The 19,569-nt window shown below is 42.0% G+C and overlaps 1 protein-coding gene across 1 annotated transcript in view; it reads right to left on the bottom strand.

The window, feature by feature from the left end:
* Positions 1-16,152, bottom strand: part of LOC118315856 (metabotropic glutamate receptor 8) — a 120,564-nt gene extending 104,412 nt beyond the window's left edge. Inside the window, exons 1-2 of the mRNA XM_035643487.2 lie at positions 15,574-16,152; positions 10,359-11,190 (exon numbers count right to left, since the gene is read on the bottom strand). Coding sequence (XP_035499380.1) covers positions 10,359-10,901 — 543 coding nt within the window. The 5' untranslated portion in view covers positions 10,902-11,190; positions 15,574-16,152. The remainder of the gene's footprint in view (positions 1-10,358; positions 11,191-15,573) is intronic.
* Positions 16,153-19,569: the final 3,417 nt, after the last annotated feature.

Below are 19,569 nucleotides of genomic sequence, written 5' to 3'. Positions count from 1 at the left end.
GGCTATTTTTAGGATTGAAAACCAAAGAAGCTTAAAGGCTGACATTGGTATAATGTAAGCAAATTGATAATGGGTGTGTTAGATTTAGTGACGGGGGGCGGCTCTGATGATGAAGCAAAGGCAGTCAGGTTTTCTGGCGACTCATTTCTGATTCTTTTAAAGTACTTATACATCGATGCCTGTTGTTCAATAACGATTAATTAATTTAGTTGTTAGTATCCGCTTTTTTCACCAAGTTGCTTTGGAACCCTTATACGTGATATGCCTGTTGTGGTTAGTCCAGAGACTTCACACATGATAATGTGTCACTTTTGTAAATAAAGGGAAATGTTTAGTCTTTTAATAATGTTTTTGTTTCTTATTTTTGTTTTTAAACGTTAATTTAAATTAAAAAATAAAACTTAAAATTTGTTTTCCCAGTCACCCATAACCCCGCGGTTAAGGTGACAACATTCATCCAATAACTTCACTATATCACTGAAAGGCAGAAATGTAAAGTTCTTGGTGGCGCTAGAATTTCATGAATCTCTCTCTCTTTGTTGAGGTATTTACAGTCGGGACTAAACTGGAGGAGCAAATCCCATAGCCACGGCTGTAAACTAGATGACATGAGGGTGATGGAGAAAGAACTGGATCAGAAACACCTTGGGACTGTCCTTCAACAAATCAAACGATAACACAAATGCAGCTTTGTCACTATCACTTTATCGTGCAGCACAGAAACTCGGGGACTGACACAATCCAATGTAGGAACATCTCCACAGGTGTTAAACATACACACACAGCAGATCTGTCAATAGGGAGACGGTGGGAGATGGATCGGTTGGTGGTGATGAATGAGCTGCAAGTAGCACTGACATTCACAAGGATAAGAAACAAATCTGCTCCTGCAGGGGAGGAAGAGGAGTTAGGTCCATTGAGATAGGCTCCTGTGAAATTGGAGGACTAGGAGGAAGACGAGGAGAAGTGGAATGGGAGGATAAAGAGAAGTCACAGTTCGGCATTATGCAGCACAAAAGATGTCCAAAGGTCATTTTTAAGTTTCCTTTCGGAAGGCGTCTTTTAATTTCACGTCAGGGACTGTGCAGAGAGCAATGTTCCTGTTTGAATTCATGTACTGGCTTGTAAGAGTGTGTTAGATGATGTCTTCAAGAGAGATCATTAATGACGTCATGAGTACAGCGCACAGTAGTGCATACATTGGTGACTCTGTGTTGGACATGATGCCCCAAAATTGGACTGCAGAACACTGATGCATTGTTGAGTGTTTGCTAGGCATCCTTAGACAATGCCATTTGGCCTCTGTACCACAACTTCAAAATCAATAATGATAATTGTTAATTAGAATCATCATGTAAACTTGCTAGGTTCATTTGACTTACAAATTGTGGCTTTAAAAAGTCCATGGAATCCTATTTCAGTCAGCATCTTAGTTTGAGTGATGGGGTCACACTGTTGTATTCATATTACATTCAGCCGTTTTGTTTGAGTTTTTTTTCATATATAATTTCATACTGTGTCTTTTCTGAGGTTTTCGAATGTGTTTGATGGACCAATGAAGATCCAAAGAATCCATATGTGATTCCACTTTTAGTCAAGTTTCCAGCCATTACGCCGGTGGGTTCCCTCATCTCAAAGACTCCAAGCTTTGTTACACCCCTGTCGTCTGTACTGCTCCTGGGTGCCTGCTCTTCCGCTTGTTTTTTTCTACAAGCTGCCTTTGTCCTGTTTCGCCAACCTGCTGGTCTTGTGTAATAAAGGTCCAACTCTCTCCCAGTGGTGTACTGCTATTGGGTTTAATCTCCACCCGTTACACTTTCAAAATGGAAATAATCTCTGCTTCTATGATACTGTATAAAATGACGATGGGAAGGGATTGCTCAGTAATGATCACCTGAATCTGCAACTCCCTCTGCTTTGTGTGTGGGATAAAAGAAATAATTTCATAATATATCAAAAATATATTCTATTCAATTTGGATTGTTTTGACTTGTTCTAAACCCAACGTAAACTCAGAATAGAAAAAAGAAAAGCTTTTAGTAAATTGTGATTAAAACCGGTGAGACAAAAAGTAAATTTCAATCAATAACCAATCAGCCGGGGGGCTCCATAGCATCTTTCAAACCTATTGCGTCAAAGTCTGCGAGGGCGTGCTCTTCTGTCAAACAGGGTTAAACCACCTCAGAGCAGTAACAAAACCCCTTTAGGTTGAATGTGACGCAGCAGGTCAAAGGTCAAAGGTTCAACCACTTTGGCTCGTGGCTGCTCTTACTCACAGTGGAGGGGTTCTCCAAATCCAAAATAACAGTGAGGAGGAAGAGGAGGGGTCAGAAGTAATCCTGTTGTGTATGTGGGCACCTGCAAGGCTCTTGTCCGTCACTGACACTTTGATTCGCTGCAGCCGGCTGGACCGAGCAACCTTCATCTGTGGAAAAACATTGCAACACCCAAAAACAAGCTGCTGAGGGCAGGGGCACGAGCAAGTGACTGGTGCTGCTCTCTGGATGAGAGGGAATGAAAAGACCTGAGGGACAGAGGTCTGAAACCTCCAGCCCCCCACCCCCCAGCTTCAATTGGTCTGCATCCACACTAGAGAAACAGTAGCAGCGCTTGTAAAAAAAAGAGGTCTATCATTTATAAATAATTAAAACATCGTTATTATTGAAAGTTCACAAGACATCGGGGAGCAAATAAAAGGGCTGTTTATAAAACGAATATTCCAAATAGAGAGTGAAAAATAAAACTGTTCTCCCTCATGCTCAGGCTAATTCTGAAGCAGTAACTGCCTCTGTGTGGCTTTAAAGCAAGGCACAGCGGTTCGTGTCAGTATTAGTGTTTGGAAAGATCCTTGAGATAATGTATGTTGTGATTTGGCGCTATGCAAAATAAAACTGAATTGAAGTTTTCAGACAGTTCTGGGTGGAGGCTCAGGTCATTTAGAGAAAGGACGGTGAGCAAAAACATTCACATTTTTTAAGAATTATTTTAGGGTTTTGCACTGCACGCATTCTCACACATCTGTTGGTTATAGTCTGAAACTTTTCAATAAGACAATAGGTAATTGAAAGCTGGGTGATTACAAATGTAGGCTGTCAAAATGAGCCACAAGACACAAAAAGCTTTATTAATATTGACAATAAAGCAACGAGGAGGATGGCTTCAGACAGCTTAACGAGGTCGTTATTATCAGCCGCGCTAATGAATTGTCGCTACAGTGAGCAAATTCCCCTCGATTAAATTCCATTATCCACCCCCTCCTCCATCTTTTCTTTAACTCTCAGAGAGAAATTACATTTGTTACCCAACAACAGAGTAATCAGGTAATCGAGACAGATCCGCTGGCGGACGCCTCCAGCTTGCATAAATTCTTATTGAAGGTGCAGCGGTTTCACTCTCATTCACACATTAATATGGTATTAAACTGCTGATTGGATGCGGTGCTGCTCAGATGGAGATGTGGAGGTCAATGAGACAAACAGATCTGATGATCTGTCTGTGATTGGCTCTGGGAGACTGAATGCAGACCTGCAGTGACAACGCTAGCCCCGGGTTACCAGGTTAGCAGGTTACCAGACTATGTTTAGACTAAGGTGGGGATATCTGTCCAGTGAGAGATGTCTCAACAACTACTGATAAAAGCCAATGCAAGTACTGATGAAGCAAAGGGGAGCATTTTCTAACAGTCATTTGTTTCATATCAACTCAGACATTATCTGAGCCAGGTCTCAAGTCACTGGAGAAAAGTCCTTAATCATTAGAGGCGAGTCCAGTTCAAGATTCAGGTCATTTGAGTCAGGTCTCAGTCAAGTCTCATGGCATTTGAGACAAGTTTGAGCCACGTCATGTCTCAAGTCATGAGGGACAAGTTTCAAGTCATTTAAAAACTAGTCAAATTCAGTCAAAAACTAATTTGAGGCAAGTCTCAAGTATATTGAGAAAGTCTCGTCAACTAAAAAGTTGCATTAGATTATTATATATTCATAGGCAGCACATATTCTGAAGCCAAGTCCAAGTCGAGTACTTAGTCGCTTGTTTTAGATAATTTGAGGTAAATCTTCAACAAGTCTCTCGTCACTGAGATGATTCTCAAGAAATCCGAGACCGGTCAGCATGAAAGTCTTGGGTCATCACACAAATCAGACAAGTCAAATTTACATCTCAATTCATTGGAGTCAAGTCTGAACTCCTTTGAGATCAGGTCTAAAGCACACAGATGCACATAAGAGCATTTTCTATGTTTCTACGAGTGGTTGAATTTCACCGGACTTAAAAAGCCACTGCATGCAAACAGCTGTTAAGCGCTTCTCATAGTCAGCTCCGGGATTAAACATCAAAAGAAGCACTGCAGGATCTGAAGATTTTTTAATACTCATGAAGATACACCTGGTCTTTACGCTTACAAACTGACAAATCTGCAAACTGCAGTACCATTTCCAAATGTGTACATTAAGAGGTATATCTAGCACTTGTCAGCAATGTTTGTCCAAATATTCATGGTCTCTAGATGTCAAATCCTGGCGGGTTTTGTTTCGAACTCTTTTCCCAGAGAGGATGCATTTGCTCCCACATATGGACCATCTGCTGGCGTGTTGCGTCAGGAGTTAGCACCGAGTGGTGTGATATTGGCAGGTAACACTTTCACAAAGGGTGAAAACTAATCTCAGCGTTCACACGTCTGCAGACTGTGCAAGGCTCTGTTGCCTGAAAGTTAAGTGAGCCACAGAGACATTTGAAGCCTCTCACACTCACACTGCAGTTCTTAATCCTTGTCCTATTTATCACATAGATCCTCTGATTGACTATTGTTGATGACAAAGAGCAAATGTGTGACAGCCGGTGAAGGAAACTTTGGTCCTAGAACAAAATAAAGTGAGGAATTTGAAACCCCGATACAAGCCTTTCATTTTTATTTTCCTTCTTGTCTCCATCTCCTGCACAATAAATCAGCAGGACAAAAAGAAAGCATCAATTGATTTATTTATCTTTTTCACCACTTTTTATATATATATTTGTCTCTAAGTTTCAACATCTTAATCCAATCATCAATTTGCCAATTATCAAAAATTATGGGTGAAAAATCAAGGGATTTCATGTCCTGACCAAAATGCTATAAAAAAGGACCACAAATGCCCAAAACTTAATTAAAATAAAAAGAAATTCTAATGACAAATATATCCAAAGACCAACTGAAAAAGAAAAATCCACCACCATGTATTCTTTTTGTATGTTGTGATTGAAAATGGTAGAATGGGAACCATAGCTCGAACATGCCTCTGCTCAGCTTTTTGCACAGTCACACCTACAGAAGGGACCTTTTTCCTCTTCTATGGATTGAGGCTGTCGTGCTGCTTCAGGCTCAGCTCTCCCCCTGCCTCCGACGGATTGTATGGAACAATGTGTTTTCATTCTTCCTTCTGTTACCTTCTCACCTCTTTTATTCATATATTTATTCGCTTTTTTGTCCGAGGCTGCAGCGAGCTCATGAAGAGAGCCTCAGCGGTTCCGCCCTCTCCCAAGCAGAGATGGGAAAATGTGTCCTGCTGAAGAGCAGGCTGGGCTCCAACTGTGTGATACTGAGTGAAATGGATGTGCAAATATGCAAATGCACCGAGAGCATATCACAGTTTCAGATGGGGGGCTCACCTCTGACACCCTCAGTGAATCTTCGGAAGAGGCAGAAGTGTGTTTTATTAGGGAGGCAACTCTGAATCAAGACGGGGCAGATAGTGATAGTGATCATGGATCAGGAAAACAGACGGGCTTTTACTCTGAAGAGTAGGGATGAGATAAGGACAATCTGTACCTTAAAATTTGTTTTTTATTGTTTATTGTTAAATGTTACTTAAAGCATAACGTAAAACCCCCTGAAAGTCTTGTCTTTGCTGATGCCCACTTTTTTCACATCTCATCATGCTGCAGTGATGTGTGCGTTCCATATCCACGACTGGGTGACATCGCTATGGTTTCAGATGCAAAGAGGCCCATTTCTTACCACACATCTGCCATTAAACTGGCTTGAAAACTTTCAACCAGAGCAGGAAGCAGAACTCTGCTTTACTGATGGGTTATCCTTATCATCCCAGTTGAGTTTGCAGGTCTGCGTCCACAATATTCTAATTTGATGAAGTGCCCAGTTCACAAAAACAAGAGTCTTGGCTTTAACTAGTTTGGTTCGTTCACTCGGTGAGCTGTCTGTGTTCTTTCAACCTAACTGAGACCGTGTTACGAACTCAAAACTAACTGCAGTCAGACCCTGTTGTCTGCCAGAGTCCTGACTGCAGCTGAAGGTTTTGACACTGGTGGTGAGGAGCAGGGGTGAGGAAACCTCTGCATCAGCCCAATCTGCTTACCTCCACCCCCCGAAAGGCATCTCCGGCTAATTTTAGCTAAGTGATGTTGTGGGCCGTTCTGTCCTCATTAGGCTGGCCAGGCTCTAACACATGCACATGAATCATACAGCTCATCACTAATTTAGGGCAGTGGAATTTGGTTGCCGCTGTGCGCAGCGCCGCGCCGCCTCCAGATACATTGTCTGTACGCTGTGCACACATCGAAGATGATGAGGCAACATCCGGCTGATCGTGTCATCCGTGTTGCAGCTGAAGACTGGCAATGTTTCCTCAGCAACTAAGTGACGGTTTCACACTTTCTTTACGTTTTTTGGGTGGGGGGGGGGGGGGGGGGGGGGGGGCTGATGTTCAGGTCTGCCTCAAGTCAAAGAGAGAAAAAGACAAAACATAATTTATATTTCTTCACTTTATACAGATTGGTTGTACTTGGTGCTGACCGCAAAAAAACATTTCTATAGACAGAGGTAATTTCATATCCACATAATAATTACCTTTTCTAGACAGTGTAAATTGGGTCCATGTTAGGGCAGCCACGTTTTTCTATTCGAAATTTCAACATTCATTCGAACGTGGGGGGAAAGTTCATATTCAACCTGTAATGACCTGTTCAAATTCAAAATATAATATATCTAGAAGTGCATCAGATCAGTCTTTAGCAGTTTGCCTCGTGATCCAGCAGAGGACGCACACTATCGGCCTGACCCATTGCGTGTCCTCTTGACCTATCTGTAATGTTATGTTGTTTTGCTACGAAAATGGAGCACACGATCAAAGCAAAATGCTGTCCTGAGCGGACAATCACGTGCCGTCTGAACAGATGTTCTCTTCAACAGGTAAGTATAATGAAGAAATTAAGTCGGACCGTCCAGCTTGCATGTCGGTTGAACGTTTTTGCTAAATTTTTTGCTAAATTTTTTTTTGAAATTGTCTTCTGTTGTCTGTGAGTTGACTTTTTCTAAAGAGGAAGCCGCTATTGAAGCCTCTCGAGTCCCGGAGTTGTTGTTGTTGTTGGTTTTTTGTCAATTAGGCAGTTCCTGTCTGCCATTTCCATCAACTGGGGATGGATACCAAGAGAAAGCTATTCTCTTCCTTGTTTTGCCTAGCGACGGGTGACGCAGTTCGGCGTAAATCTTGGTGAAAGTGGGGCTTATAGGGGACCAATATGAGCACGTGTGGTGTCGTTTTTCTATCACGATTAACCTGCGCAGTCGGTTTTAACATCTATAAACAAGTTTAAGCCAAAAAGTTGTCTATTTTCACATTAAGTACAGCTGATAAAATGGTTTCGGTAAAAACCATGAATTGCTTGTTATGTCAAATTCATTCAATTGATTTTCTTTTGTTGAAAAAGTGACAGCCCATGTCTTTACAGAAGTTTAGTTGTAACAGCAGCTGTTTTCTCCTTCCGTCTGTAGGATTCTTTGACATAGGACATATGTGAGCCTCTTGCGTAATCTGTTGTGGGGATCGCTCTGCTGCATTATTTGAAATGTAGAGTTTTCTGGTACATATCAGACTTTACATACCCAAACCATAACTATGCAGCAGTAGCCCCTCTCTCAGGCATGAGCCCCTCATTATATTGCACAGCCCTATTTCAATTATATGTCGTGTTTGAAAGAGCAGTGAAAGGTGAGTATGACTCTTGTTGGACTGATGGAATTAATGCTGTGGAGATTATCATAACTCATCAGCAAATTAAAAAAATTAGTCAAAAAATGTAATTCTGAGCTTTTGATGTGATATAATCAAATATATAAAACGGACAGAGAAATAAAGAGACTGAAGAAGATGTAACCACTGTAACCTCCGTGCCCCTTCCCCCAACTGCACTTCACCTGCTTCTGACAAGGTCCCTCTGAAAACTGACTCTGTGTATCAAATTCATCCTTCACACACAATTATACCCCCAGGCTCTGTACAATGTAATGGTTGTCCCACTACAGCATATGTGATTTCATGTCTTCACCGATAAAAAAAAGGAAGCTCAGTCACACTATTGTGAACTGAACATTTTCATGGCTCTGCTAATAGAGCACCGACCCAGGACTCAACTCAGGCTATGCAGGTCCAAATTACACATGAGGTTTGATTTGGGGTTTCCACGAGTCACCGTGAGGTCACCCATTGATTTGTGAACTGCCGTTTTGAAGCCTCGAGTTCAGTATTTTGATCTGCACCATTTTGTTTTTTGGGGGGAACCAGAAGTAACCATATTTTGGAGGAGCGGGGGGAGGGCTTGACTGACTTGTTTAAAGACACCGACGTACTGTGCTTTAAGTAATAACTTGTGTCTGCTATGATTTTCCATTATTAAGCTTGTTGGTTAAAAATTCTTAAAATTCTTTCAGATGTTTAAGTGCTTGAAAGAGGAGACCTCCAACTTGTGCACTCCAACTTTCAAGTCGTGTAGGTTTTCAAGATTTTTGAGTAGGTCGCATATTGACCACGACTGGTTTCCAAACCAGTTCTGATGTAGCATCATGCTTTGTATGTCCACGTGTTAATACGATTTACGGCAGCCACAGAGACTTAGCCACAGTACCATATTGACAAATTTTGAAATATCAAGCCTAGCTTTAATAACACCCGCCAGCATGGCTCTTAAGGTGTCGACGAGTTTACAAACTGCTCTCGCAGTGTTGTCTGGTGCGGTCCGCACCACTTCTTTGTTTTCAATTCAGAGTCTGGGCTGCGCGGAAAACCCAGATCTGTGTTCGGCGCACACACTGAAGCGACAGCTAATGGACAGTGAGAAAATAATCGCTTATTTTTACAAAACATGTGTTGCTTTAGAATCGCCCCTTTAAGGGACCTTTAAAAGAACAGTCTACAGCTAAAAAAACAATATTGATGCTTTCAGCACTGAAGTCCGGATATTGTCCTGAAATTCTCCGGAGGGGCTGTAGTTGAGAATGACATGTCTGCCAATGTTGCGGCGGACATTCTCCAGAACTTTTCCTGCCATCCCCCAAGTAAAATTTGAGAAATTTCCCCCTAGGGAATGTCCAAGTGAGTCCATGTGATACTACAGCAGGAAAATCTCTCGCGTGTTGATGACTGTAAACAAAAAATACTGCTTTCCACATCGGAATAAAGCCATGTCCTGCCTCTTGCTGCTCTACCCAGATGCCACAGAACGTTCGGGAGATTTTCCTGCTGTTGTGAATGTGTCTGACTCCGGACAAGCTCCTGCTGCGTTCATCATATGTCAACGGTAAACTCCCCAAAATGTCCAAACCAATTTTGTTAATTGCAGGTTAATGTCTGAAAATTTGAATTAAACTTTCTTCTGTTTGACTAAGCAGCACATTCAGAATTTACACAAGTTTCTCAAACCTAACTGAACCTCACCTCTTGTCACACAGCTAAAGTCAACCTGCAGATTTTCTGCTGAACACATTTATCTAAACTGTGACAACAACCAGTGGTAAACTAACACATGCCTCAGGGAAAAAAAAGGTTAATCTGTCGTCTGTAGATCACAACTGTCTGGTTGTTCTGGATTAAAGCTGCTGTTCACCACAGGAGAAGGAACGAAGTTGTCATGACGATGAGGCGAGATTAGAGAGCAGGAAAAATACCCCCGAGGTATGTTAATTAAACTAAAATCTCCTCCTTTTCAGCTTGCTGAAGCAATAGCCTTAGAGACACAAGCAAGCAGAAAATTTCAACTGCGGCGACGGTTCCCAACCCATCAATCCATCATCAATGACACCATCATACCACCAAACACTGTCTCTACCTTCAGAACAGGTTCGACTTTCTTAAACACTTCTTCCGTGCAACAGCCAATTTTTTTCAAACATTTTCCAGCTGCTGAGAAACATGAGCCTTCACACTCATCTGCTCCAATAAGAGTTTAAAATTCATAGGCTCGCAGAGAGACGATGATCACTCATCATGGCAATGGCTACAAACCACATGCTGACACATCATAACGAGCCACACTACAGCAACAAGCACACTAACAGACAACAGACAAGTCACCTGACAGTGTCCTCTTACCTTGAACAGTCGCAGGATGTTGGCCACCATGATTGACACAGAGCTGGCCGACGCCCCAATGACGCCCACCACCTTATCCGGTTTGGCAAAGATGGGCGGGTCACCGTTAGCACAGCGCACGTCAGAGCCATCCCTCTCGATGAGCGCCTGGACAAAAGTGAGCGACTGCTCCAGAGCGTAGGTGTCACGTGAACATGTGTCCAGAATTCGTGCCCCAAGCGTTACGTTGGGCAGCAGTTCTGGGTCCTTGTTGATGAGGTCAATGGCAAACAGCATGGCCTCCAGCCTATGGATTCCCTTTTCTTTCTTCAGTTCGCCACAGGGTACACCCCTCTCCCCGCGAGCGTGCACAGGGAACAAACCACCCAGGATGATGTCACCATCCAGCCGGATGGAGTGGGCGTACTCTTGCAGGGGCTGCTGGGAGTCCACCAATACAGCAGGCTTCTGGGAGTTGGAGCCTAGCAGCCAGCAACTCTTGAGCATCAGCAGAGAGAGGAAGCAGGGGCCGGAGATAATGGGGGGCCTCGAACCCTTCGCCATGTTGCCGCAAGTCGAGAAGCAGGGAAAGGGAGCAGTGATATGATCGCACAGTCAACAGTCAGGTGGCCGTAGCAGCAGTGCAGATTGTATGACGAGGACAGGATGAGCCAGACCATGGATTCACCCAAAAGGCCTGGTCGACCACAGCTGGGGCACTCCCACCCTAGGAACACTGACCAGAAGGTTTTGTTGTTGTACAGGTTCCTGTGTCGGACATACCTCTCTAAAATGTCAAAAGCAGCACAGCATTAAGGTCTCAGCAGCTCCAGATTCACATTCTTCCACAAACCTGTTGGAGATCCGGACAAGAGGAGATAATCAATAAATGTGATGCCCAACACCAGAGCAAATACGTCATTAACTTCATCGATGTCACCACAGTCGTTTGCCAGAAAAAGACTGGTGAGGGAGCCAAGAACCTCTCTTGGTCTTTCCAAAAGCAAAGCAGGTCAGTCACCACTGATGGTGTATCTGTTTAGACTGCGGTCCATGTCAAGTCTCTTCGCATTTAAAGTCTTTGGTTCATTTCTGTCGGGGTTGTGGCAAAGGAGCAGGACCCAAATGCACAATGCAAATAAAAAAACTTCAAAAAAGAGACTTTCAGTCCTTCAGGTAACAAAAAAGAAACTGAAAAACAAAACAAAAAGAAATCCAGGATAGGAAAAAAACTGGGAACCAAAGAACACTAGGAAATACGGCACAGGTATAATAACCAAGAGACACAAGAAAAGTAAAGACACCAAAAACACACAGGAGAACAGGAAGTGCAGAGACACGAGGAAATGGACAGCAGAATAATACAGGAAATAACAGATTCAAGATAAAACACAGGGGATAAGAAAGGCAACTTAACTAAAAACAGAGACACAATGAAAGTTATTTCCAAAATAAAATAGGAAATACAGAACTCAGATTAAAACACGAGGGATAACAAAAGTGATTTAACTAAAACAGAGACACAAAGAATATGTGAATCAAAGCAAACTAAATGATAACGTTCACATGGAAAAAACAAAAGTCTTTTTAAGAGTTCACGGGGCTGTCAAAAGAGTTCATGGGGCAGAATCATAACAGTTTCTATTTAAAGAGGAAAAAAGTCATTTTAAAAATAGTTTTAACCACAAAAATTGTTGGGATATATAACCTCCAAACAGCACTCAGGTCTTTGGTAATTGCATCATTTGCTAATGAAACAACGCCATTGATGAACCGGACCAGAAACAGTTGAGCAGAACCTGTCTTGATCATTTTCATAAAGGATTCATTTGCTGATTATTTTCCCATTGACGGATGGATATCAGTCTCATGACAGCCTCTTCAGTACAGTGCCTAAAGTATAAAGACTTGAAGCCAGGGGAAACGGCTAGCCTGACTCTGTGCAAAGTTCAAAGATTCCTTCACTTTATGCTCATTGAGTTACACTATGTATCTCATTTCTTTAGTCTGTGTAAAAATTTTAAAAACACAACTGGAAGTGGAATTAACTGTTGCAACTGTTTGTGTTTTCTGGCCTCATGTTTGATTCCTACACCAATTACAGGACGCACAACCATTCATGATGGCAATTTAAACTCTACAGCAGGAGGTGGAACAGACTAATGGGCTACTTGCACAACTATATCCTGGTTCTACATAGCACTGCTCAACTGTTTCCGGTCCGGTTCCACAACGGCATTGTTTCATTAGCTGATCGGTAACAAAGGGTCTGCTGCAAACCTGTGTGTGAGGTGACAGAGAAAATTATCCCGACGTAGGTTTACCAGCCATTGTCCAATCAGGTCGAGATGGGTCGGAAACCCATGAAAAGTTAGTATGGCATTAAATGCTGACGCCGAAAAAAGTGGGACACATACTTCTTCATTTGTTTTTTAAAAAATTCCCGTTTTGGAAATTTTCCTGCGTACACTCATGACAAAACTGAATAAAGTAGTGAGTAAACGGTAAAACGATTGGAAACAGACGAGCAGCATTATTTTGAAACGGAAGTACGTCGCAAAGCCTAGTGCATGTAGTCCATTGTCTTGGATCAATAGGGTAAATGGACTGTATTTGTAAAGTGCTTTTCTTGTCTTTTGTGACGACGCAAAGAGCTTTACAGTCACATTCAGAAACACATTCATACAGCACTCCTATACACAGTGATTATTTCTTTCACCTCGAACACACACTGCTGGCACAAATCGCATCAGTGAAGGTTTTGTTCTATTTAGGTGCGGAGCCTTAATTAATGTGATTATGACACCTTTTGTTTACCTACTATTTCATGTCAAAATGGCTGCTGTGAAAAAGGTGTATTGTGTGGCTTATAGAGTGACGACTAAAGCCTCCTTTAACATGGTGTTCACTAGTGACACCTGCTGGTAAAAATAATTGGGAGCAGCCAAATCATAAGCGGCCTCATGCCACTGCTGTAGTTCAAGTATAACTCACATGTTATAGCAGTTTGTGCTGCTCTTAAATACCATAAGGATTCTTACATCTCTTTATGCTTTTTCATAAACTGCAGCAATTATCATTGTAAATATACAAGAGCAGCAGCATGATTTTATAGGTAGATGTTTTATTCTTCCACTAATTTGGCAGATATGAATTAAACTAAATAACTTAATTTGACGGTGATTTTGCTTCACATTGTCCAGTGTTGAAAATGAAAAGGAGTCGTATGTGAGAAACAAACAAAATCAGTAATCAGGAGAGAATATTATGGAAAAACCTATAAAAAGATTCATAAAAAAGGACTTAACACAGTAAAATAAAAGTTCAATGAGACTGTGTTAATGATTACATATTGTTCAGTAGTGCTGCATTTATTCCATATTTTGTACAATATGTGACAGAAAACAGAATTGTTGTTGACTATATATTGATGTGCTGGGGTATTTCAAGAGAGCTGTGGGCTCATGTGTCTTAACTTCATAGTCGACATTGATGTGCCAAATCAAATGAGTGGCAATGTAATGTGATTGCAAAATAATTTTCATCAAACCAATACTGTTAATTTGCTTATTTATTGGTATCAGGTGGGAATGCTCCCATACATATACTGTATCATTTTTAGTCCACATCGTCACATTTTAAGCCACAAAAGCAGCATGGCTGTAGGTGTCAATGTCGGCCATTCGCTGCTTTTGATTCAAACTGTCTCAAAAAGATATCAGATAGATTGCCATCTCGTTCTGTACAGACAGCCACGGTCCCCAGAGGAGGAATTCTAATGACTATGGTGATTTCCTCGAGCACCACCAGCAGGTCAAAGTCACTGGATAAGGGATATCCAGTGAAATATCCAGTGAATCCGACTCACAACTTGACCCTCTCTTACCTTTCCTCTAGCACCACCAAGTCATGAATCTACATCACCAAAGTCATTAGTCATCGGTGACATCACAGCCAGTGAAAGTATGCAGTTTAACGTGTATGGGGGATTCCGGTTAAGTTTGGGGTTTTGAGAAAAAATCCTATCCAAAACACTTAACAGTCAACACTGCACTTCCCAGGTTTCTCAGAAATACAGCCGCCATGGCTGAAGCGGATCGGATGAGCGGTTGACAAGAATCGAAGGACTGACTTGCTGAGTTTCTTTCATTCTGATGATTCTTCAGGGTCTCTGGCTGGAGGACGATCTGCTGGCACAAAGTCAATAGTCACATGGCTCTTATTGAACATCGCAGGAGGGAGCATTACATTTTTTGTCCTCTTCTTGTCCCTTATTTCTTTTATTTTTATTCTACATCACCCCCCCCCCCCCCCCCCCCCCCCCCCCCCCCCCCCCCCCCCCCACCTCCGACCCACCCAGCACAGCCCTGCGCAACCGCGACTGACGGATGTTACGTCGATTTTCTATAATTAAATGTGTGAACTTCGCTCGGGAACGATGTCACAAGTACTGCAACATTGTGGCTCCAAAGGAATGTCAGTCAACATCACTCACACAGGAAAACGCATCTTTGCGCGAGCCAACCCCATCCAAACTCTCTGTCGTCCCTACATGCGCGTGCACGTGGATATTCCGTTTCGACCCTGCGCACACTCACTGATCGCGCACCGAGTCAGTGCCTGCGCACACGCATCCGCCATCGAACCGCACGTTTTCAGCACCCACATTTGTTCTACAAAGCAAAAAAAACCCGAAGGGACACATTCGACAGCAATGCTAATAATAATATTAATGATAACATATGCACGCGTGTGTAGGCTTTGGATTCACGCACGGGCACAAATTGCTACTCCCTCAATTACTTCATCCACGCGGACCAAATCGCCGAAGCACCCACAGCACACACCGACACCCTGAGACTGCAGGCTGACCTTTACTGTAGTTTGGAAAACACACTCCTGGAGGACACACGCGCACACGCGAATCGGCGCGACTCTGCGTTCCAGCGGAATCCGCTTCAGTCAGGGAATGCTGAGTCTGAGTACACCAACTGAAACACGCATCCTGACATCCAATCCAACAGCCTCGTTAGCGATCGACGCTGATTGATTGATTGATTGATTGATTGATTTAACTGATTGGCAAGTTGAGAAACTGGGTGATGCCACAGTGAGGGCTTGTATCCCCAACATGGTTCCGTTCCAAAAAACAGACTTCATTTCTTTTTTGGAACGGTTTAAAACCTTGACACAAAGCTTTTAATTGAAAATGCATAGATTTATTTGTTTTGCCTACCCGTGAAATATGTTCCGCTGCAGCAGGTGTTCACTCCCTCCGAGTCACAGGTCAGACAGATGTTTTCTGCCTCCAGCTGTTCGTCACATCACCAGAGCATGTTCACCAAATTCCTCACTGGTGACCGGGTCCAGCTCTGCTAAATAAATTCATCAAAAGCAGAAATCCCCCTTCTTCTTTTTTGAATGGTCGTTCAAGAGAATCAGTCAATTCCTCTATGCAGCAGCTTTCTCAAGCTCGGTCCAATCTTCTGGCGCCCGGGTCCCTCTCCTCCCGCAGACAGTGCTCGGGTTAGTGTGTCGGCGAGGGCGCGTTAAGAAACGCCAGGGTCGGTTGGTTTCAGAAGACCGAAGTGACGGACGCGCGTTTTTTGTTGTTGTTGTTTTGTCTTAAGCGGGTCGCTGCGCTGCGAAGCGCGCGGTGCGGCGCGGCTGCCCTGCGTCACAGGAAACACGAGAGGCTCCCGGGCTCTTCACAACAGCCAAGTTCAGCGCGATGGGACTCCGAGGCTCTCATCAAGTTCCCCAGAAGTGGTCTTCGAGGACGGCTGAGCAGGGGCCCGCATGCGGTCCCGGTCCTGGTGGCGGGGGGGCGGGGGGGGACGGGGGGGGGCAGTGCGTCCAGGCTGCATCGGCACAGGGAAGGACGGACGTATGCTTGGTTCGTTCGCAGTTAACAGATGAAGTTGATGAGCTTCATCTCGGAGACTGAGAGGAGATGCTACACGTGGAGGCTGGTGCCACCTAGCGGACAAACATAGTAACTACAAGCTGCTGCACCTGCACCATCGAATACTGTACTGTACATTCAGTGATGGAAGAGGAACTCAGATGCTTGACTGAAGTGAAAGTGTCAAATAAGTAGATAGAAAAAAAATACTCAATTACATGTTACTGTTCTACATACAATGTCCTACCAAAATAAACCTACTTTAGTGTTATCAGCTGGACATACTTACAGTATCATTAATTAAAGTGATTAAATTGTTGGTTGGACTTCACTAGAATCGAGAAGAAATATCCACATCATGTTATTTATATATAAACCTTTACTGTTAAAACTACCAGATCATCTTACATCACTCATTTCTGTTAAATCCAGTAACTACAGAACAAGATCCACCAACTACTGTATTTCACTTTGGTGTCCTTTGTTGATTGTTCTCAGACCTCTCTTGAAAAAGAGATTTTTAATCTCATGAGTTTTACCTGATTAAATAAAGATTACATCAAAAAAAAATAAAAAAGCTCACTGCTCTGCCGGCCAATACATTATCATGGGAACATAAATTGTTAATGCCAGGGAATTGATGCATCAGCAGCATTTTACTGTTTTAGCTGTTCAAGGTGGATCTAGTTTTAACCATATTCGGTTAGCTGGTTGGTTCCCAACCAAGTTAAACACCTCCAGAAGGCCACCAGAAAAATCTGAGGGTCATGGCATCATTTATTGAAAAGAGGAAAAGGAGAAAGAAATGAATTCATCAGACAAATATTGATTCCTGTTTTCAACTTTAACCTAATTGCGACAAGGAGCCTCAATTAAACACTTTCTTTTGTAAGAATCACGGAAACCAGTAATCGAATACTGTACATAACAAGACTTACTGTCTGGTGGTTGTTACAGAAAATAGGGTCAATATCTCCATTTTACTCTGAGTTGAGGAACTTCCAGAAACGTGTTTTCACGTAAAGTTACGATGTGACAGCGAAGATGGCTTTTGACCCTTTTGGAAATAAAATGTCCTCTCTTCATCATTATTCACTTTGACAATTGTATTAATGTAATATAGTCGCCAAACATCCAATTTTATATTTTAGTGGTATATAATCCTCCCTCAGCGTGCACTGCAACGCTATGCGAAAACCTCAATGTGCTGTTTAAGAAGTTTAAGCACAACAGCGAGGTGCTTCTCTTTGGAGATTTTAATACAAATTGGTTAGACAAACACTGCAGGAAAAAACTGAAAAATCTCACATCCAAACATGACTTCAGTCAAATGATTGAAGACCCTACACGTATCACCAAGATTACTCAAACACTGATAGATTTAATTTTCGCGAACAAATCTGTCAGAATCATAAAAACATATAATTTAGTCACTGGTCTATCTGACCATAAAATGATTTTAATTGCAAGAAAACTGACAAAGAAAAGACTGACTAGGTTTATAAATCGAAATCAGAATTCATTTAAACTTGAAAACCCTCTTAAAAAAGGATGTTAACTGGGATGAGCGCCAACAATATGACCAAGTTAACGACTGCTATAATAAGCTTATGTCCACTATTGGGAGTATTGTTGATAAAATACATTAAAAAGCGAAAAAAATCCCAGAGAAAATTTCAGCTACCATGGATGAATGATAATATTAGAAAATTAATGAAAAGGAGGGACCATGCGCTGAAAACTTTTATCAAGCCTCAAAGGGACATTGATTTGAAACTATTTAAAGGTTTGCGTAACAAAGTCGTTGAAGAACTCAGAATGTCCAAATCAAATTATTACATTCAAGCTCTATCAGAAGCCAAAGGGAATGGCAAAATAATTTGGAGGCAACTAAACAGCCTACTAAATCCAAAGGGTAACGCCACCCAAAACAAATATGAAAATGGGTGAAAACATCATCACTGATAGTGCACAAGTTGCAGACCAATTCAATAACTTCTTCATACAATCTGTTAACAACCTTGCATCACGCTTTCCAAGCAGGAACGATATAGGCTTAACAACAATATACCTGCTTGAAGATCAAGACAACTCATTTCAGCTCAGGGAGGTTGGTCAGACAGCTGTTCTGAAAGCTATACAGGACCTAAACACCACCTTCTCAAAAGATATTTATAATTAAAAGACACAGCTCTTCTTAAAAAATATAGAAGCATTCTGGTCCAGCCTCTCACCAATCTTATTAATATTTCCATTAAATCCGGGCAATTCCCAGATGGGTGGGAAAATGCTCTGGTAATACCTCTTTTTAAATCAGGAGATGATACAATGTCTTGTAATTATAGACCTATTAGTCTTCTTCCAGTTTTGTCTAAAGTCCTGGAGAAGATTGTCTCAGAACAACTGATGCGCTACCTTGAGACAAACCATTATCTGAGTTCTCTGCAATTTGGATTCAGGCACAGTCATTCCACAGAATCTGCTACTTGTTTATTAACCGAAAATATCAAACAATCAGTTGGTGAAGTATTTCTAGATCTAAAATAGGCATTTGATACAGTAAATCACAACACCTTAATTTCAAAATTAGCTAAGTTCAATTTATCCAAACAGTCATTGTCCTGGGTTGAATCATATTTAAAAGGCCGTGAACAGTGTGTTATAATTAATAATGTGAGATCCACCTTTTTCAAAATTGAAACAGGGATCCCTCAGGGCACTGTCTTGGGACCCATACTCTTCAGCCTCAACATTAATGATTTGCCAGATGTATGTCCAGATATAGGTGTACAGATGTATGCAGATGACACAGTGGTATATGCATCTGGTAAAACCTGTACTCCTGTGGCTGCAAACTAAATGCCAACTTAGACAAAATATCATCTTGGCTAGCCTCATGTTGTTTAACTTTAAACACACAAAAAAAAACCTCTGTCTGCTTTTCCATCAAAAAACTACCTCTAACACAACTCTTGAATGTACAAATCAATGGGGAGCTTATTGAACAAGTACCTGAAGTGAAGTATCTGGGAATAATGATAGACTATCAGTTGAATTTTAAAAGTCATATCAAGAAAATCTGTAAACCCATTAAGGCCAACTTGGGCTGTTTTATGATGATAAGAAACTGCCTGACTCTTGACTGTGCTTTTATTTTTTATAAATTCTATGATTCTCTCACACATATCGTATGGCTCAACCACATGGTCCCAAGCTCACCAGTCATCAGTTAAGACCATAGAGTCTCTTTATAACCAAGCCTTGAAAGCCCTGGACAAGAAGAGAATAAGGTACAATCACTGCCAAATTCTAAGCAAACATAAGATT

This window comes from Scophthalmus maximus, chromosome 7 (assembly GCF_022379125.1).
Source record: "Scophthalmus maximus strain ysfricsl-2021 chromosome 7, ASM2237912v1, whole genome shotgun sequence".
Taxonomy (NCBI): Eukaryota; Metazoa; Chordata; class Actinopteri; order Pleuronectiformes; family Scophthalmidae; genus Scophthalmus; species Scophthalmus maximus.
This window is presented reverse-complemented; position numbering and strand designations above follow the sequence as displayed.